The 22948-nt window shown below is 28.9% G+C and overlaps 1 protein-coding gene across 9 annotated transcripts in view; it reads right to left on the minus strand.

Moving 5' to 3' along the window:
- Positions 1–856: 856 nt before the first annotated feature.
- Positions 857–22948, minus strand: part of LOC127067652 (trehalase) — a 38100-nt gene continuing 16008 nt past the window's right edge. For 4 of the 9 annotated variants that reach the window (XM_051002861.1, XM_051002858.1, XM_051002857.1 and 1 more), the window contains 7 exons: positions 19962–20048; positions 19098–19297; positions 9528–10310; positions 9224–9357; positions 8468–9021; positions 8022–8272; positions 857–4411 (listed from right to left, as the gene is read on the minus strand). In XM_051002861.1, the coding sequence (XP_050858818.1) occupies positions 4270–4411; positions 8022–8272; positions 8468–9021; positions 9224–9357; positions 9528–10310; positions 19098–19231 (1998 nt within the window). In that variant the 5' untranslated portion in view covers positions 19232–19297; positions 19962–20048 and the 3' untranslated portion in view covers positions 857–4269. Of the gene's footprint in view, positions 4412–6758; positions 7850–8016; positions 8273–8467; positions 9022–9223; positions 9358–9527; positions 10311–19097; positions 20049–22948 lie in introns of those variants that run through there. The other 5 variants (XM_051002855.1, XM_051002854.1, XM_051002863.1 and 2 more) reach the window with 3 other exon arrangements.

A 22948-nucleotide genomic window follows, 5' to 3' on the forward strand; every position in this document is an offset into this window, starting at 1 on the left:
ATATTTAAATGACAAAAGGAGAGCACAAATATTATTAATGACTGTTTAATCTAATGCTTCGTATATTACAAAGGCAAGATTTGTATGATCTGCTACAAAAACTTGGATTTATATTTTTCTAAGCATTTCATCTCACAGAAAATAATATCACATACGCGCCGTATGAAAATTTTAAATGATATAAATAAATTCGTGCCGATTTTTACGCGCTTTAAAAATATCCAATTTACTTTTTGGCAATATATATATATATATATATATATATATATATATATATATATATATATAATGTATTTGCAAAGAGTAAAATTGAAAGTTCGATTAATCAAATTCAAACAATATATACAATATCTTTGTTTTCTCTTCTTAACAACGATAAGTATTATACAATTGTATTGTCACAAATGGATGCTCTAATCTCAACGTGAATTCTAATCGAATAATCGTATACCAAATATGGAGATGCATCCATTTGATTCAGTATTTTTCTCTTTCTCTTTCTCTTTCTCCCTTCTTTCTATCTATCTCTATCTTCTATCTCTTTTTTTCCCTTGTTGTTACATAGTACTGTGAATAAATATAAATAATTCTTAAGAATCAATAAGACGCCATTTTTTTTTTATCCAATGCAATTTATTACTTACCTTATTTCTTTCTCTCTTTCTCTCTCTCTCTCTCTTTCTCTTTCTCTCTCTTATGTGTTCAAATATATATGAATTTGTGATGTATTTTAATTTAAAGAAAAAAAAGTTAACAAATTTTCATCCAATTGATAATGTTTTATTTACATAAAGGCAGCACCATGGCCGATTTTTTTATTCGAGGAACATAGATTTTCAAGAAGATAAGCCAAATCTTCGATCAAGATCGATAATAAGATTTATTAATAACAATAAAAAAAAGAAGAAAAACGAAGCTTCGTCAATTCTTAATTTCATTTTTTTAATAACTTTTTAATCGTTCGATGAATATCCTTGAGTTTTTTTTTACACCCTCTCTTTTTTCCTCGTTTCCTATTGGCCCTCTTGCCAGCCGTCGAATAGAAAGAAGAAACCCTTCCCAGCCAACGAAATTATATTTTGTTTTTTTTTCAAAATATCTGGATGTTGGGTGAAAACACGCACGCTTATAAAAATATTCGTAAAAATACAACATTCTCGTGAATAATTTATCTAAGAGCATTTTACGTACACATACATAGACTATTTTTAAAAAGACAAAAAAATCCCGCGAAAAATCGACATCGTAATGGCGATTGTCCGACTCGTACATATTATTTTTTTTCTTTTGTATACGTCAGTAATGTAGATTTACACAGTTCCATTAATAAAATATGTATATATAAATTGTGTGTGTATGTGTGTATATATATACACACACACATATTAGCCAGTTACAATCTGATTTCATTTATTTTATTACACGAATTATTGTTATTTCTTTTTTTGAAAATATTCGATTTAATCATTCGTCTTTTTCTATAAATAAATTTATATCAATCACATTCATTAATTATTCTGGTTAAAATCATAGAATCTCGTTCTTTTGTTTTCATTTCGTTTTTTTTTTTAATGATTGATTGATGCTTATATAAAGAAAAAGAAGAAAAATCGACGAAACTTTACACTTGATTGAATGAAAAAACAATATCATAGCTTGTCCAAATTTATAAAAAAAAATCGTCATTCGCATTATTTCATCACAGGATTTACATTTATAATTCCAAGAATCAATCGATCGATCCTCATGTTGTGATGGAAATAGCATAAATAATTATGATAGATAATTATTAAAAAAATCGATCGATCTTTAATATAATTATATACATATGTGCATACATATATATATATATATATATATGCACATACATACATGCATACATATAAAATAGATCTAATTTCGAAAGCGTTTGAAGAATCTAATCTCTCTATTTTCTTTTTTTTTTTGCTTTTCAATTAAAGCTAGAAAGAGCGCAGAATAAAATGGCGCTAGAATTTGATTATTCATTTTTGTTTTTTATATTTTTTTTTAATGCTTTACTTTTTTTTATTTTTTTTTTTATTTTATTACAGTACGAATTATCGAAGCTAAAAACTCCTTCTTTAAGTTATTAATTCTATCAATCAAACTGTTTTTCCCATTGAAATAAAATAAAATAAGATATAAAATAAAGAAAGAAGGGTAAATAATTTCGTGTATTTACATACTAGTAGAAAACTTAATAAAATCGTCGAAATACTATTTCCATCACTGTCTACGAATTATTATCACCGAGATACACGATTTTTATGTAGAAATCAAAACAAAAAGCTAACAACGAATCTCTTTTACACGACATTTTTCTTTCGATTAAAAACGTATAATATGTATATTTTTATCTATCCTGCGCTCGTATATATCGCATGTCTTTAACAAAAAATTAAAGAACAAATCCTGCTACCGCCATATTGGACGAATGTGATTATTGTTCGTGTTTTGTACGACATTTTGACACGACGAGATATATGTGCTAAATAATATAATAATAACATAATAGTAATAATTATATATAATAATAATAATAGTAATAATGCTAGTACTAATAATAATATTAAAACCAGAGTGTTTCTTGGGATGGACGAGCTTATGTGAAATGACGTCAATAAAAGTACAAACGCACTCACCTATTTATCTTTTTACGTATACACGCATGTGCGTACGTCGTCACGTACGGGCACATACACACACAAACACACACATACATTCACGCATACTACTAAACACTGGAGATATTTCGTTTTTATTCAAAGTTTTTTTAACCATCCCCTATTTACGATCGACTATCGTCATTCGTCGTTCGTAAGAATCAAAGAAAAAGATAAAAAAAGAAAAAAAAATAAATAAATAAATAAAAAAAATAAAAAATAGAACAAAATGGAGGTCAGAAAATTATTCTCAAATAACGATAATCACGAAAGAAAAGGAAAAAGAAATAATGGTAATAATTAGAGTAAATAAGCAACAAATGATGACGTCTTCGTGTGAATAATAAATAATAGATATAAATTCGTAGAATGCCGTTTGTACGCGTGTGTGAGTGCGTGCAGAAGTTTCTTATTAATCCAAAAAAAGAGAGAAAAAAAAAGAAAAAAGAAACCAAAAACCCCACAGAGAAAATTGAGAAGAAATACTCGCAGCTTGAAAATCTTTTAACTCCGGCCTATAAAAAAAAGATTTCATTTTTTATTTAAACCTCGGCGAACTAGTCGACTTTGGTTTAATGTTCTCTCTCTCTTTCTCTCCCCCCTCTCTCTCTCTCTCTCACACACACACACACACATTCCGAAAACAAAAAACATCACTATATACCTCGTAGACACACAATTTCGAAAATCGTCCTTTGGCATCGTTGTTTGTGAATCTCTTTCATCTTATGAAAGATGCAAACAACGACATCTCAAACGGAAACATTCTACTTAGGAACAAGATAGTCCACGAACTTTATTTCGCGCTTTTCTCTCTTATCTTACACGCACACATATACATCCAACCATCCACAGATATACACAGACATACACGCATATACACACGTAGGTATATACCTACCCCTTCCCTTTAATTTTTCACTTTTTTGTTTATTCCAACTCGTCCCATTCATCAAATATTTTCATTCGACACATACTCCATCTTGTTCTCCATCTTGACTCTTCATTGTAGGCGTCCCGTCAAAATGGCGGATAATGAATAGGAGAAGAATCAAAGGATTTTAACGATCGATGACGACGACGACGACGAATGAAGGACTCCGAGACCTTTTTAGACGTGTCTTCGAAAGCCGCCTGCGGCTATTTTAAAATTGAATTTTCAATTATTATTAGTCATTATAGGAAGACACGTTGGACGGTATCGAAGATCCATCACACCTGAACTTCTTTTTATATAGATATATTTTACGTCGTCTAATCTGATCCATTTTTTTTATCTTGTTAAACCAGGTTTAACTCCCGCTCTTCCAATCTTTTTCTCTCTCTCTTTCTTTCTTTGTCTAACACACTCAACAGTTTTGTTTCAATCACGTCCCTGAGGCCACTTTTTTTCTTCATCTTCTTCTTCTTCACATTTTCTCTCTCTCTCTCTCTCTCTCACTATATTTTTTATACCTATATAAGAGCATTTTCTTTTAATTCCCCTTAAACGACGTACTATGTATGACGTATATCAATCTTTTTTTTTCTAATAACTCTTTTCTAATGATGATAAAGCCAGCCGAGTTCTAAACAATCAGGTTCGTCAATCATTATTCATATCTTTCAATTCCGTATAAGCGATTCTTTTCCGGTAAACGTTATTATCGGGAGGCCCATATTTTTTTCTGCTACCCAATGTTGACGGCCCTGGTACGTTGTACTGTCTACGTTTGTACATTACCATTCTGAAAAAAAGACAATACAATACAAAAATTTAGATTAAAACGAAATCATTATTGCCTAGCATAAAAGAGAGAGAATCTTTTTGGATGATCATCGAAAATATTTAAGCAGAGATCAATATTTCTGGGAAATTTCTTTTTCTTTCCCTTCCACACTTTCTTTTTTTATTTTTCTAGCAATTGAAAAATAACAAAATAGAGCATTATTGATCGGAATGATATTTTGTTCTTACGAGTTCATCGTATTTATTAAAAGAAAATAAAACACAGTAGTTACTGTGCTCGTGAATATTTTCTAGAAAAGTTTTTTGTTTGTTTGTTTGCCTTTTCTTTTTTATTGTTAAATAGTAATATTTTACCCGTATACCAGAAGAAGTTGCTTTTTAAATTTTCGCGGGGTTTACGAGTCAACTAAATTTTTATGAGTCAACGAGTAAACTGTTATGTTACTAGATACTAGAGACATGATAACGTTCATTATATATTTATTGCAGTATTACGAAATAAGTATTAACGTCCTAGAAACGAAGAGAAACCAAAATATTCAAGGATATGATATAGTAGTTCCCTCTATAGGAAAATTAATGCAATCAGAATTTTACTACGTTTCCAAGGATATTAATAAGTATGTGGAAACGTCTGTTTTTTTCTTTTTCTTTTTTTTTTTATTTTATTTAATACACCTACGCGCATGGTTCTTGCAAGTAACCTTGACCTTGACTAGTGTTTTTTCGTGATATATATATACATATATTATAGATATATACACACGCAAAATAAAGTACGTACGTACGCCGTACGTGTGGACGAGTATTAAAAGATTATCTAGTCAAGAATAATAATTTTGTTTACCTAACCCATCGTACCATTATTTTCTTGATTAAACGAATAATAAAATGGCGGATCTCGTTTGACTCTAATATTACCAATATGGAGTTTGTATTGCAAAATAGGCATTGATATTATTATTATTATTATTATTATTATTATTATTATTATAAAAAATAAAACGATTAAAAAATAACATTTTGTTATTTAAATAAATTGAATTAGTAACAAATAGACTTACCAGTTTCCGAAAGTAATCAACGCCAACAATAATTGAAACTCAATTTTAACATTACTTATAAACCAACTTAATATTAATTTTCTTTCGCGTGCAAACAATTAATTCATTTAAGATTTCTTAACGGATTATTAATAATGTTAACCCTTTCTTTCTTTTAATATCAGATTAAAAAAATTAATAGGATTATTCATGCACTTGTGTAGGATAGGAAATATTATAAAAAGGATTCCATAAATGGTTATGTATATTTTTTTCTTAGTTTATTTATTATTATTATTATTATTATTATGACTTTATTATTATTAATTTTTGTTTTTTAATTTATTAAATATCATTGACCAAGAAATTTGGATATGGTGGTTTATAGTGGGTATAAAATTTGGACGAGATGCATGTTTTAATCGAAAATGGTCTAATTTAATAGCAAAAAAAAAACAAACAAACAAACAAACAAACAAACCAACAAACAACAAAAAACGCGTAGGAAAGAATGTCGTTTCCAATGTTAATAATATTTAAACAAATGAATTATATATATATATATATTTAATTATTATAATATTTAACTTTCTCTCGTAACATGCACTTTTAATTTGTTTTACCATTTATTAAATTTTATTTTTATATTTTTTTATTGGTCATTATATAATAATAATACGGGATTAATATTGCCATAATTCATGCATAAAATATATATTTCCCATAAACGTGATTTCATCATTATGATCATATCAATGCTGAGCGGGGAAGGGAATAAGGTTATGGAAATTTTTAATACTGTAGTAGAATTAAGATAAAAATTATTTTGATGTTACGAGAAAAAAAAAATAAAACAAAATATATGTACATGCGTATATATATATAGTCGATCTTAGTCGAGTTGAAAATGATCGTTCTCGAGCATTACTTTATCTTCTTTTTTTAATCACTCGTAATTCCTTGTACCTCAGATAACATACGATAGAATATTACCCAATTACTTGTAATTTTTGCCATTTGCATGAGGAACAAATTATCTTAAGGCACGCTCTTCTGATTAGATAAATTTATCCTTTGCGTACTTTTTTCTTTCTTTTTTACTCTTTCGTAACATTAAAATTTATATATATATATATATATATATATATATATATATATATATATATATACATATACACACACAAATACATATATACATATATATGTACATGTGTATATATATATATATATATATATATATATATATATATATATATGCTATATACAGCATATTCGAATACATACATTTTGTTTTCCTATACCTTTAAAATTAACAAATTTTTATTTTTCCACTCTTCTTTTTTATTAACAAGTTAATTCACGATGAGATATCTCTGCTTTAACTTTCGATGTGTACGTTTCTCTCTCTTTCTAAAAATTACATTTTCTGCAAGACATTTATAAATGTCTATTGTTCTATCATCCTTTTTTTTTTCATTTCACTTCATTTTATACAGAATATATTACTGATAAACATATTGTAATAATACCAAAATAAACCATAATAAAAGTATTGAATACTGTCTGAAACTGTCAATCGACGTGCAAGAATTCGATGGAATTCTTGGAAGGAAAAGAGAAAAAGAAAAAAAATAGTTTTTCTTTTTTTCATTACTGTTTAAAAGGCATAGAGACGATAATAATATATCATAGATCGTGCAAGGAAGGAATCATTTTCTTGGAACATGATTTTTCGACCAGCGAAAAGTTCCTCGTAATCACAGAGTACCTAAACTACATATTAGAAATATGCAACGATTAAGTATATTGATGTATAAAAAAAAAATACTATTGTGCGTGTGCGTGTGTATACGTATTACTTTCATAATATTCTATTAATTATGATTTTCATACGGTGAAAAAAAAAAGAAAGATATATTTGGATTATTCATTGATTAATATTTATACACTCTCTTTTTTTATGAAGAAAAGACGAGCGAATTAATTAAATGCAAAGTCATTATTACTTTTTACGGAAAGACAACGACTTATATGGAACAAAAAGAAAAATAAAAAAAAAAAAAAAAAAAAAAAAGAAAAAGAATAAACGGAGAAAAAATAAGAACAAAAACGACGAAACAGTTTGTCATCCTTACTCAAATCGTCCACCATTTTGTACGTTCGTATCGATAAAGTATCGATCGCCATTTTCGATCTCCAAATCGAAAATATCAAGTGGCAACACACACACACACACAACACATATATATATATACCTACTGACATTTCCCTATTATAATATAATTTTCATACTAATCATAAATACTTTGTGTCTATTTTTTTTCTTTTCTTTTTTTTTTATGCTTTTCTTTGTCCACAAATACTCTCCTAGTTGATTAAAACCACATTGATATCTGAAACAAAAATAAGAAAAGAGAAATTTTTTAAAAATATCGCTTACAAGAAAAAGAGAAAAAAGGAATTGTGGTAGAGGGACGTTTTGTTCTTTTTTTCTTTGTACATATATATATATATATATATACATATTCAAAATATATTTCGACTGAAGTCGCTCACTCACCTCACCCTATAAATCCTGCCGCTAACGAGATGATGAGGGCAAGAATACCAGTCATCACTTGACCAGCAGTCGATACAACAACTTGGGGTTGCGCACTACTGTGCTCAACTTTATCAGTCGCGAATTTGTTTACCGCGGTCAAGGTACTACCATATTTGTCGAGGAGGATCATGACGAGACCATTGGACCAGCCAAAACCAAGTTGGACCTCGTATTCTCCACCACCGCCATAACCACCGAAAACTGTTGCATCGTACTGTCGAAAGGAAAGTATAAAGATAATGCAATCTTATAGGAAAACAAGAAAATGGCGAGCAACAAGAGGAATACAACGTATGCATGTATGTATGTATGTATGTATATATGTATGTATGTATGTATGTATTTATGTATATATGTATGTATCTAATCTATCAATCTATCTGCGATGAGAATAAAATTTGCCTTTCACCTTTTCAAACATGCTGTGCGTTTCGTTGAAAGCTTTGTAATTACTGCGAACCCATCTTTCACTTATCTCATAGGCTAACCTTTGGGCCCATGCATCTTGAGTATTATTCAAGGCCATTATAACGAAATATTGAAGAGGGGGCCAGGCGTTAGGATAGTCCCATTGTTCACCGGAGTGTTCCAATGTCGTTGGTATTCCACCAACATTTAACATTATCTGATTCTTTTCAAGATACTTTAATACCTTCGATACATACTGTTCTTTTTTACTGATGTCGTAACAAAATGTCCAAAGTGGCAAGATGTTTGTAGGATAAAAGTAATCCCTCTTTATTTCATTCATTATGTCGTAATCCAACCAAGAACCAACTTCGTCGTGCCATAACACAGCGGTCACAGCTCTCTTCCATTCCTCGGCAATGTTCAAATAATATGCCGCTTTAGAAGCATTACCTAACCTTTGACTATACTGACCCAATAGTACTGCGTTTCGATATAATATCGAATTTAAATCAACTGGTATTATACTTCTCGTCTTCAGATTGGTCAAGTTACCTAAAAACGTCACGACAACTCACTGATGTGACCATTTGGGTTTTCATAACGGAAAGATCGGATAATCGTCGGAATTATAAATTAGGAAGGGTGTTAAAAAAAAAGAGAGAGAAACCCGAAAGTTGATCGGTAGAAGGGAGATATATAAAACGAAGATATGTATGATTGTGATGGAGGAGAATTCTCTCTGTTGTGTATTTACCTTTATTGGTTCCATCGAGTATGAACCAACGACTAGAGAAATCCCAGCCAGTTTCAGCAGCTGTTTTCAACTCCGTGTAATAATTCTCCTTTTCCTCGGATGTACGAAAACTTTGACTGGTTTGAATATCCTCCCTATTTTAAGATAAATATAAGAATGATAGTTCTCGCGTAGGTGATATCATTTTTCTACGTAAGAATTTGTTGGATGTCGTAAAAAAAAAAAAGAAAAAGAAAAATAAAATAAAAGAGAAAGAAAGAGTTCAAAAAACAATCGATGAAAGAGAACATGAAGAGACAATCACCTGTAGGATTCTGGTCTTGGTCCAGACGATTCCTCATAATATCTAGCAAGAGTATACTTGACACCATCTTTCTCAATCTCAACAGTACGATTGGTTAGCCAGAAATTAAATTCCTTTTCGAGTAACCAGAAATTTGTATCGAGCCATTCATAATCCTTGGTTACTTGAAGATACTCATCGACCATTGGTATAAGAAGAGGCGGATGAGATCTCATGGTGTAATATATTCTACCGCCATTAGGAATGAAACCAATTTTATCAACGATCATCACAAAATTGGTCAACATACCCTTCGCTGTTTCATACATATCTGATAATAAAAGTCCTTTTATGATCCAATATGAATCCCAATAATAAAATTCGCGGAACCTGCCGCCTGGTACGATCACCGGATTAGGTACATATATGATCGAATAACGATCCTGATTCAATCTAACGTCATCCTTCATTTTTCTACCTAACATCTTCCAGATTTGATTGAGATCGTAACCAAATTTCCTTAATTCCGGATCATTTATCTTTTTAAGATATCTCGGATTAGCTGTCCAATCGGTTGGATTCCAATCTTCGAATTCCGATCCAGCGGGATCGAATGTATCGTTAACGAAATTTTCTATTTCATGTTTAGTTGGTGCTTCGTCGGTACGATTCATGAATTCATGGAATAACGCCAGCGTTTTTTCCGGTGAATGCTTCATCTTCATGTCGACGAAAGTCTTCGAGTCCGAGTATATCGACGACATTTGTACTCTGTGCAACAGCTCGCCATGGCAGTAAATATTGCTGCAAAGGCACACACCATTTTTTTTCTAATCTTCTATTCTTTGTTTGTTATTTTTTTTTCCTATACATATTTTTATTATCTTTTTTTATTTTTTACGTGGGTCTATATTTTGTTCATGACGCGTTTTTATATCGGAGAGCTATTCATGTGTCATGTTTAATTGTTTATAATATTGAACGAATAATAATAAAAAAAGAAAGAAAGAAAGAAAAAGAAAAGTAAAATCTACAATCTAAATTTGAAGAAAATTTCGAAAACGGTTCCAAATTTTTAAACTTTATAGCTTTCTATAGTACACGTTTCTTTATACGATAACCTTGATTTTGTATTAATATAACGTAGTTTCGTCATTAGTAACGAACATTATCTTTTTTTTTTTTGTAGATTTATGTTTCCGAAGATATTTTTTTTTAATCTTTTTGAATCAGTACATTAATTTTAGAGTAAAAAATAATTCATCTATACGCATATATCTAAACTTGATATCCGTTAGGAATTATTTTTACTTTAATCATTTAGATCAGTGCAGATTTAAAAATAGAATATAATTAATTTACGAACACACACACACACACACACACAGACACACATACGTAGATCCACGAGATATATAACCTTGATTTCATACTAATGTATTAAACACGAACAAAAATGTGTTTTGAGTCGACGTGTCAATTAAGAATTTTTTCTTTTTCTTTTTCTTTTTTTCATACTCGTTTAGATCAAAACACAACACGACAAAATTATAAAATTGTACAACGCGACGTGTTCGCTACGATTAAAACGCAATCGTCAAAGGGAGGAGAGAAGAACAAGTGAACGAGTAACGAGTCACATTGCCGTATTTCACGGTCCGTTGCGATTGCTAAGTTAAAAGTAGCTTACGCAAGTAAGTACGTTCATGATGTTTGTGCACGAGCAACAAGAGAGAGAGAGAGAAAAAAAAAGAAAGAGAGAGACCGATTGATTCCAATGACTGGTTGACTCTCAGCCAGGAATCTCGCGAGCTCATCGATAAAAGCACGTGTTGATTCATTTTCGCGTTCTTTCGAGAACCCTATATGGATTTCTTGTTAAACCTTTTGAACCTTATGACGACATCAAGCATATTTTATACATACATACATACATACATAATATATATTATATATAAAAACAATATATATATATATAATAATATGTAATACAAATACTATTTAAATAAATATAAAAATTGTCGAGAAAGAGTAATTGATTTTATTAAAAATCACCTAGGAACTTTTAATTGCACCCTATATATAGATATTACTCATATAAATATATAATGAATACATCGGGGTTTTATATATTATGCATACAATCGCGTTGATTAGGATCCTTTTTTTTCTTTTCTAAAAGCAAACGCAGGACGATCGAAATTATCGATCGATCGATCGTTGCGTTGAAATCTTTTGAATTTCGATGACGTCACTGAGAATATTTTTTCTTTCTTTTTTCTTTTTTTTAATTTCAGATCTCTCTTGAAATAAAACAGAAAAACGAAAGTATGTTCTATCCGTCGGTTTATCGAGAACATTACGAGCTTCTTGACATCGTCAAAAATATTCTATTCTTCTTTATTTATTTTTTTTCTTTTCCAAGTTCCTTTCTTTTTCTAATTTCATTTTCTTTTATTTTATCTCGTTCGTTACAACTGTCGAACAAAATCGTCAAAAGTATAATTTCAATTTGAAATAAGATCGAAACGCAAGCCATTCGCATTGCATCAGTATTACGACACTAATAAAACTACTGCAGCAGAACTGATCGTACTGCTGTCGTAGTTTTTTTAATACGACGAATGTTAACGACACATACGAACACCTGTCGTCGTCGTTCCTCTATTCCCCCTTTTTCTCGTACAAAGTCGATTTACTCGATATAAGTTATACATCCATCGTTCGAGATCATTCAAACAAAATGACATGTGCAAACTTTTACTAAAGAAAAAAAAAAGAAAAAAAGAAAAAAACGAAGGTGATACGAAACAAAACAAAAAAAAAATAGAAAATACTAAATTTCTATCGAATTTCTCATTTGATGAACGAAACATGTGTTTAATAATTACTACATACGTCTTTGCATTATCAGGCTAATTAATTAGTCTAATTGACTCTCACTTCTTCTATATTCTTTTGTTTCTAATTAAACGAAAGATAACGATATCCGATAATTATGATTATTAACGTAATAATCAAATTAAATGATAAATATGAAAAATATAAATTAACTAATTATATGAATCACAAATTATTGTAAAAATTAGTAATATGTAAAATGTAGGTGTGAACATTGGATAAAACTATTGTCTATTAGCTAGATTGATTCTAAAAGTTGCTAGATGATTTTATTATATTCCTTATTTTATTTTATTTATATCGTATAAATTTTTACGTTTGGGGTAATAATAAAAAAAAATGGCCGACTGTGAAAGATACTTGATTAAAAATGAAAGATTTATAACTTTGTCTCTAATATTATCGATGAAAGGTATTCGACGCATAAATGCGTCACATTTCGTCTTGTATGTAGACAATATATCTTCGAAGAGACTGGGAACTTTCGCAAAGCTGCATAACCGCACTTAAATCGATGAGATCGACGAGATCGACGAGATCGTCGAAGATCTTGGATATATCGTTAGACGTTTAAATACGCCACTCTTTTGTGAAATCATCATTTAATGACGTCATATGTCACGCCTACAATTCCGTAGAAAACTTTCTAGCGATAAATTCCGAGAGATTTGATTCCTAGTTAATTATATATATATATATATATATATATATATATATATATATATATATTCCCGTTAAACGTTTCGCTAGTTGCAACGAATAAAAATAAATTTATGTATAAAATATACAAATGAATTCGTTATAAACAATAGTGATCAACGACAGTAAGTACAAAAAATTTTTCGAGATGACTGTTATTAAAAATATTTAAAATCGAAATTTATATACATATAAAAAAAATTAATTCGTTATTAGCAATAATGTTGTCTCAATTTTTTTTTTTTTGGAATACATTTGTTACTATATATACAATACAAGAATATTTAAACATAGTTGATTATTATATACGTATAGCGATTATATATATTATTTGAAATTCAGTTTTGTAAAAAAAATTCTCCATTCTATTTGTTTGTTGTTTCATATCACTATATATATTATATATAGTATATATGGATATAAAAGAAAGTATGTAAAGAAAAAATTGTATCCTTCGGCGTTCTTGAAAAAAAATTTCGATGACTGCGATTAATATAACATCACGTCCAAAATTGGTAAATTGGTGTCACTGAAAGTGGCACGCGAAATAAAAATAAAAATAAAAATAAAAATAAAAATAAAAATAAAAAACTAGATATTCCACGTAATTTCTCAGTATTGGCAAGAGAAACAAATTATTGTCAGTCGGCCATTTTTTTCTTTCCTCTTTTTCTTTCTTAAAGCAATAAATTAATTGAGAAAATAAAAAAGAAATAAGAGATCGAATAAAATTGTGAATTAAATTAAAAAAGAAAGAAACACAATAATAATAATAATAATAATAATAATAATAATAATAATAATAACAATAAATAATAATAAATAAAAATACAAATGACATCAGAGTCAATAGGAATATTTTTCGCAATGCATTTTGTAAAGAGGCGATTAGATCATTTTATAGTCTTTAGCTATGCTATCTCTGCTGCAGTTTACTTCGAATATATACAATTGTAGTACAATCAAACAAGTATAACAAACGAAGGAGTTTCTGTTCTAACACAAATGCATTCCAAAAGAAATTTTTATTCTTTTTTGCATGCGATCATTTCGCGTGTTAAAAGAAAACATGTCATACTAATAGTACATACTAATTATCATAGCATTACTAGTATATATAGAATATAGTATGTTTCATATAATATATATATATATCATTATTATTATTACACTATACATAGATAAGATATATAGTTAGTATAGTTATTTTAGCATAAATATATATGTACATATGTATATATGTGCATATATATATATATATTTTTATTTTAGAAATTCACACACACTTAGTTTGCTCTGTACACGAAAACATATGAAGTATTTTTAAAAAGCCATCAATTATATCATGTAAATTCTTTTTTTATGATGTCTTACACGCACACTTCTTTAAGCCTATAAATTAATTTCGAAATACGACATCTGAAATATGTATCTATAAAATAAAATGAATGTCTACTAATGTCCACGTGAGTCGTAACGTCACATAAAAGAAAGATGCAATTATGTATGTATGTTGTACGAAATACCGATCACGTTGTTGCGAATGAATGCGCTATTTCCTAAGGTCACGCTCATTGTTACTTGCGGAACACACTAATTTAAATCTCTTTACTTTGCTAATGTTCGCCAAGTTCACTGTTAAGGCCGCTTCACTAAATGGATATTATCGAAGATGATGAAAAATGTTTGACTTAGATTTAAAAAGAAAAAAAAAAGAGAGAGAGAGAGAGAAAGAAAGGAAGGAAGAAAGAAAGAAAAGAATAATGAAAGAATAAAAAATTATGAGCGTTTAATAAATTCATTAAAGGCTAATAAATTTACGAAAGATTAATAAATTTGTTATGACTAATAACTTAATAAGAATGACTAATAACTTAATAAGAATAATAAATTTATGAAGGATGAAATGATTAATAAATTTATATACGATTAATAAATTTATAAATGTTTTATAAATTTACGAACGATTAATAAATTTATGAATAATTAATAAACTTATATATGATTGATAAATGTAGATATAATATATATATTATATATATATATATATTAATAATTATTTAATAAATTCATATTTGATTAATTAAATTTACATGTGATGAATACGTTAATAATTGAAATAATAATTAAAATTTCTTTCTCCTTCCCTTTTTTGAGACGACAGAAAGAGAAGGAGAGGGAGAGAAAGAGAGAGAAAAAAAGAGAAATTATTTTTTTGACATCACTTGTATCAAGACAATAAATTTTTCTTGATTAAAAATGAAGATTAATGTTGTATGTGATATAAATACGTCTTCCTTGATTAAGATTAATGTTGCGAAATATTTTCTTCTTCATTAAGAAAGAATATTCATAAATATTATAAAATATTAAGTTAATATTAAATCAACATAACACGAGTTTTTTAGTTTCCTAAACCCATTAATCTTTCGTTCGAATGTCCAATTAAATATATTTACGATCTTATCGATTATTAATAAATGGCATTTTTTCGTGATACAGAAATGAATCAAATTAATGGGAGTAACTAAGTAATTGACACATGATCCTTATATGGTATCAATTTATCCGCCTCACTGTGCACCCTACGACTTTTTAATTTTTAAAATAAAGAAACGAAAAAACAAAAAGAAAACAAATAAAAAAAAAAAAAGAAAGAAAGAAAGAAAGAATATTATTTCTCTGTCAGAAATTAGTTGATCGAAAAAACATTGCAAGATTTATCGATTTTTCTTCTTCTTTCTTTCTTTCTTTTTTTTTTTTTTTTAATTATAACATTCCTGGATAGAAGTAAAAAATAAAAAAAAAATATTTCTGATTACCATTTTCGTACGAACGAATTAATTACTGTTAAAAACAAAAGCAAAAAAAAATAACGCTCGATCCCTCTATATATATATATATATATGTGTGTGTGTGTGTGTGTTATTTTTTTTATATAGCATTCATAGAATAATAAAAAAAAAAAAAATAGTGAAAGAACAAAAAAATTTAATTTCTTGGAACTTGATATTCTCCTAACCGAGCTATTATATGCACTTCTTATCTTTATTACACTTGATACTACTTCAAAGCTTTGCGCTTTAAATATAACGTCTTACATGTAGAAATCATCGTACCATCTCGATAGAAAATTTCATGAGAGACGAAGAAGAAATTGAAAAAGACGAAGAAGAAGTTGAAGAAAATGAAAAGGTTGAAGAAGATGATAATGATGATGATGATGACGACGACGACGAGAAATTGAAGATCATAAAAATCATGAGATCTTAATTCGTTGAAAGAGATCAAAATGGAGACGATCAAGAAGATCTCTTATTGAAGAAGACGATAAAGAATAAGATTTAATTTGTAAAGGAGATTGAGAGATCTTCCATTCGTGGAAAATCCGTGCCAGATGGCTTAAAGAGAAGGGACTACACCTGACTTCCAATAATATCTACTGAGCAACTCTTTTAATTAGGTGTGTCCGCTATAAATTGTATGGAATGCGAGTGACTGGCCGATCGTCAAAACATTTATTTCCGTCCGGTTCATTCTACGTGTCACGGACACTAGAAATCAACATTGTCACCTCGTGACAAAAGGGAGTCCATTATCACACACAGAATATAGACACACATAGAATATAGACTCTGTTTCTCTCTCTCCTTTTATTCTTTTTATTTATCGAAAAACTTCGAGATCGAATTTCTTGTTTATATAACAAATTATGTAATACGAAAAAATGTTATGGTTGATATTAATTAATAGATTATAATTATAAAATGAAAAAATTTTGATAATAATATACGATTATAGTATAACATACTAATAATAATAATAATAATAAAGTATGATATATAATATATTACAAGTATATGTTACTGCATTATATTTTTTAACACTATCTATATAGTTTGTAGAACTGTATTATAACTATCATATACCGCGTAAAATTCATAGATATTTAAAAAAAATATATATATATATATGAACAATTTTTAAGTATAAAATAAGGATTGTTTTTAGTCGCGAAAAAATTAAATAAAACGTCCAAAATACAGATACACCAAAAGCGATATCAAAGTTTTAGGATGTTTAAAGAGAATAAAATTATATCGAAGATTTCGTACGAAATGGACAACACTTTTTTCTTCTTCCATTTTATTTCTTTTCTTTCTTTTTTTTTTTGTACCAACATGTTAAAATCAGATCGATCAAAAATTATGTAATAAATCAACCTTCGACTTTGAAGATTTATTACGTGTCACGCGAAATGTTCAAAATACAGATATACACAAGCGATATCGATGTTGCATGACGTTAAAGAAGATAAAATTATATGGAGGAGTTCATATGAAATGGATTATGTCTTTTTTTTTTTGTATCAACATTTCAAAACCAAATCGATCAAAAATTATGTAATAAATCAAGTTTCGATCTGAAGATTTATTACACATCACATACACAGTGTGTATAGATTCGTTCATAACGAAACCTTCTTAAAAGATGCTTTCAATGACGGCTATTAATTAGCTAAGGTAATTAGTAGTGATAACAAAGATAGGTGTGGTTTGATATGAAAAGAAAAATGATCCGAAAAATTCTCTCCGATAAATATGATATATTATGTATTGACGTTAGTTGTTAATTTGATCCCGCATATTTAATATAAATCGATTTATGTGAAATTAAATCGTCGGTAAATAGTAATAAAATGTTCAAGATATACATAGTAATGAGATTAGAGTAAAGTTTAGTTTTGCATATGATAAACTAAATTGGTCGACGAAAGTACGAACGTGCGCACGTGGATCGAACATTGGACGATGACCAATGAAATGGTAGGCGTTCATACGTCATCGAAATAAGAACGTGCGATAAACGATCTAATTCGCCATTTTTACTACATTTTTTTTTCCTTATACATATTATATCGCATTACGTCGCGTAAAAAAAAAAAAAGAAAGAAATTAATACGAAATAATAAGAAAAAAATATGTGTTTTCTTTTTCCTCGATCGAATCACTAATTAGTAATGATATCAAATTTTATATAGTTCAATAAATAAGATTCTTCTTTGATTATTCTATAAATAAAATTATTTTTAGAATTTGCTCGAGGAAAAAATGAAAGAGTTAAAAAATTAATTGATTGATTAATACAAAAATATCCAGACGGTGATAATTTTTCTTCTTTGGATCAGCTAATTAATGATTTTTCTAATGAAATAAAATCTTATATAATTTTACTGTACGATTTTTTTTTAATTATTATAGATAATGGAACAATTTTTGAATTCGTTCCAAAATTTTAAAATATGACGGGAATCTTGGCGGATTTATCTATTATTTTGCAAGATATTCTCATTAATTAAAATTTTATATAACTTTAATCTCTGATAAAATTCTTTTTCACCTGATTATTACTCGTTCAGTGTACTTCTTTTTTGAATTATTCTTTTTTTTTTCGTTATTATAAAAATGGAACCATTTTCGAATGTGCTCTCAAAAAAAAAGAAATTAAAAGGAACACATATACGTATATATGATGCTAATTTCATTTCTTTCATTCCTTTATCTATTTCTTTGTAAAATTTTCTCACCCAACCCTCTTCCCCTCGAAAACTCGCATCAGCGAAAAAAAAACCAAACTGAGAACAATATTTATCCTTTATCATAAAAAATTATCATTATCATCATTAATTTTCTGCTGAAGTGCAAGGAGTGCGTGGAAATAAAAAATGATTAGTATTATCGTGAAATTTTTACATCATTAGAATTTTTGCCTTTTTTTTTTTTCAACAAAAAATTTCGCTATCAAATCGTTATAATTTCGTAATCATCGTGTACTCACGCGCGTATTATATCTGTATACGCCTGTATACACTCGATACACATTTATATAATAAATATATGTAGTATATACAGATACATATATATTTATAAATTTTTATAAAAAAAAAAAAAAAAAAATTCTTTTTTAATTTTTGTTTTTCTAATCACTTACCTGGGGCACGGAGGAGGCTTAGTATTGCTCTTATCGTCGGCGGCGATAGCACAATATCGAAGAACGATGAGGAACGTGAGTGCAGCATTGATCAGACGATTCATCGAAACGGACCAAGAAATCATCAGAGCCATCTTTTTTTTTATTATTATTTTGTTCTTCTTTTCGTTTCTGTGTATACGTATCTGTTTTGTTTCGTCCTTGATTTTGATTCGATTTAATTTAATATAATTTAATTATTATATATGTATATATTTTTTTTACTACTGAGGGGTGGTCTTTATCTTATTTGCACCCTTTTTTTCTCTCACCCCCTCCCTTTAACTTTCTGTATATGTGTATATATATATATTTATATATATATATATATTTTTTACATTTACGTAAATGTTCCTTCAGTGTGTTTTTAAAATCAGTCTAGTTGTCTCTGCACTTTTTTATATAGAAAAACACAAGGAAAGAAGCTAGAGATTTCTTTTTTATAAATGCTCGTCTCTCGTCACTTTTAAATATTTCTAATATATCCGTGACTATGCGTATATGTACGTATATTATGTATTTATATATACATCTATATATATATGTACATATATACACACATATACAACTCTCGGCTCTCAAAAATACAACCCTTCCTTTTTTTTTCGCGCGCTTCTACTTTCGTGGGGATGAGAGTTCTGTTTTATTTGTTGTCGTTGTTTTTATTCGAAGTTGTTTTGCTTTTCCCTTATTTCCTTTTTGTTAAGTTCTCATTAACTTATATGCTCTCACGCTTTTTTCGAAAGTTTCGTTTCAACGATGAAACAATTAGGAAGAAGATAGATGAGACACGCCGATTTTTTTTTTTTTTTTGTAGGTCCTTACTTTCTGGTTATCGCTTTCGGACGTGGACCCTCGAATTTTCGTAGTCTGCGAGGCGGTCTCAACTCCAGCAGCAAGGCCGCATCTTCTCTAAGAACAGAAAGAGAGAAAAAAAAACAAATCAAAAATAGTTTACTCGTTAATCATTATTTTTAGATCGTATTGAAAATAAATATTTAATTTCATTAATCTCATTCAAATTTCCCACAGTTTCTTTCTTTTGTTTCTTTTTTTAATGGCCAACGAGATTAGAAATGAAATAGACGTAATTTTACGTTTATCGTAATTTTAGATCGTACGGAAATAAATGTTTAATTTCGTTCGTTCGATTCCAGATTTCTCTTTGTGAACTCTTTACTCTCGTTTTTATATACATATATAGATATAGATATTTTTTTTTTAATGGCCGACAAAAGTAGCTAAACAAAATGGACGATAGAAGAAGAAGACGAAGAAGTTCGCGTTGTTCTTCGTTGACCTCAAGAGAAAATTCGGACTCGTCCGTCAATCACACCTTCAATTGACGCTTTGTGGCACGTTTCATTGGACGACAACTAAAAATAATTATTATTCGGCTCGTCGACGATGCTGCATTAAATACTTCGAAAATTTAACTGTTGACATAATGGAACATCCAAGATTTATATTTTCAAGTTGGTATTACTGATAGAGTAGAGGCCATATTGTCTTTACAAAATGGTTACCTTTGAGATTAAAACGAAACAAATAATATCGACGTACTCATTTAACGAAGATTAATTATTTGAAAAAATATTTGTGCGTTTAAAAGAAATAAAGTGAGATATGAAAAAGAAAAAGAAATAAAAAAAAAAAAAGAAACCAAATGAATAAAAATCTACTTGTAAATGGTAAACTAATGAAATCTATCATGGCGAATTCGAAAAAGAGAAAGAGGCGAAATGAGACATTTACAAGACGAATGGAACACGACGACGTGTCTCTTACCGATACTGCCTCGGTCAAATTCTATTCGTGTCATTCAATGAGAGCCTACGCTTTTGACGCAATGCCCGTTTAAAAATATACTTTGTCGGTGGCGGCACACAAGTCTGATGCGGTATGTCGTGTGCCCACTGTATATATACATACATACATACATACATACATACACATATTATACAGGATGGACCAAATAAAGTTTCATTAAGCATTCACTCCGAAATTTACTATATATATATATATGTATATATACATATATACATATGTACGTTTCAAAAAAATATAAGAAACAAATTTTAATAAATTTATATGCAAATAAATTTCCGAACTGTCTGATAATCCTAGAAGAAAAAAAAAAAAGAAGAAAAGAAATATTTTAAAAATAATCTTCGAAAAATTCGAAGAAGAGATTCTTTTTTTTTTGAACGAACAATCTCTAAAAACTCGTACGTTTTTTACCCATATATATCTAATCTCTCCTATCGAATTTGATTTCTTCAATGCTAAGATTATATATAACAAAAAAAAGTGAACTATCTATTAGCATTTGTTCAAAATAAAGAAATAAAAAAAGAAAAAAAAAATTGTAGCACTGTACATAGACCATCATTTTTCTTTATATTCTCGTAACTACAATCTCTAATTGCCGCAAGGTTCCATTCTTTTTTTGTTTTTTTTTTTAAGATAAACGGTGAACTCGATGGATTTCCATGATCAAGCTAAAGCACAGAGAGATCAAAGATCTATCGTTTTTTCTCAATAAAAAAAAAAATCATCCTATAATTTACGATCGTGTGTTCAACAAATGAAACGAAGGCAAGCGAAGTTGCGCGAGAAAAGATCGAGAGGGAGAGAGAAAGAGAAATACAAAGCAGAGAGAAAAAGAGAGAGAGAGAGAGAGAGAGAGAGAGAGAGAGAGAATATCGACAAGCTCGTTAATTATTATTCAAGAACGAGGAAAGTCGATCGTACGACATAAATACCAGTTCGTTAATCTCTTTAATGTACTCAACCTCGAGGAAATCGAGGAATTGATACACGAGAGGATTAAGTAATCGTTAGCTGAGATAGATAAATAGACAGACATAGATATATATATATATGTGTGTGTGTGTGTAGAAAGAGAGAGAGAGAGAGAGAGAGAGAGAGAGAGAGACAGAGAGAGAGAGAGAGAGAGAAAATAAGATAGGAAAATCGATCGATAGTGATCGATATATAATATCAATCGATGTTCTCGACGACGAACTTTGAAACATATACCAACTAAAATAACTCGCGCAACGCTTGTCGTTAGAAAGCAATGACACATCCCACGATCTTCTAATATAACGAAATGACTTCTGTATACTTTTCTTTTCTCCTCTTTCTTCACCATGTTTATTACATACATGTAAGTATACATGTTGCTCGGTATAACCAAACAAAACGATCTTGCAATCGACAGATAAGATAAAAATCTTTAGGCTCGGCTTAGTTTGTGATCTTACGATTTCTTTCCTTCTCTGGCCTTCGAGAGATCTAACCGAGAAAATTTTATCAGATATTTTAACTTCGCAAAATAATACTTGTTGCAAGGAACAGCGAAAGGTCTTCGGCCTTAAAAAAAAAAAAAAAAAAAAAAACAATAAAAAACAAAAAATCAAAGACACAGGAGACGAATTTAAATGCGTATTTAAAAATGAGAAAGAAAAAAATAAAAATGGACGGGGGACAAAAATGTTTCCTAGTGAATTTAAAAATCAATTATTTTTTTCTTTTCTTTTTTTTTTTGTCGAGAGACTTTTTTTGTGAAACTAAAAGTCTAACTAACGAGCCTGAAAAAAGATTAATTTTTATTTTTGAAATCTTTCTCGACTCGGTCAACAACTTTTTGATACCATTTCTTTTCTTCCATTTCTTCTCTTTTACTTTTGTTTCACCCTGTATTTTATACAAACGAAGACTTCTAAAAAAAAAAGAAGAAAGAAAAAAATTAATATATTCTTCAAAGAGAAAAAGGTGTGTCGACTTTGAAACGATATAATAATATT

Source organism: Vespula vulgaris, chromosome 11 (genome assembly GCF_905475345.1).
Source record: "Vespula vulgaris chromosome 11, iyVesVulg1.1, whole genome shotgun sequence".
Lineage (NCBI taxonomy): Eukaryota > Metazoa > Arthropoda > Insecta > Hymenoptera > Vespidae > Vespula > Vespula vulgaris.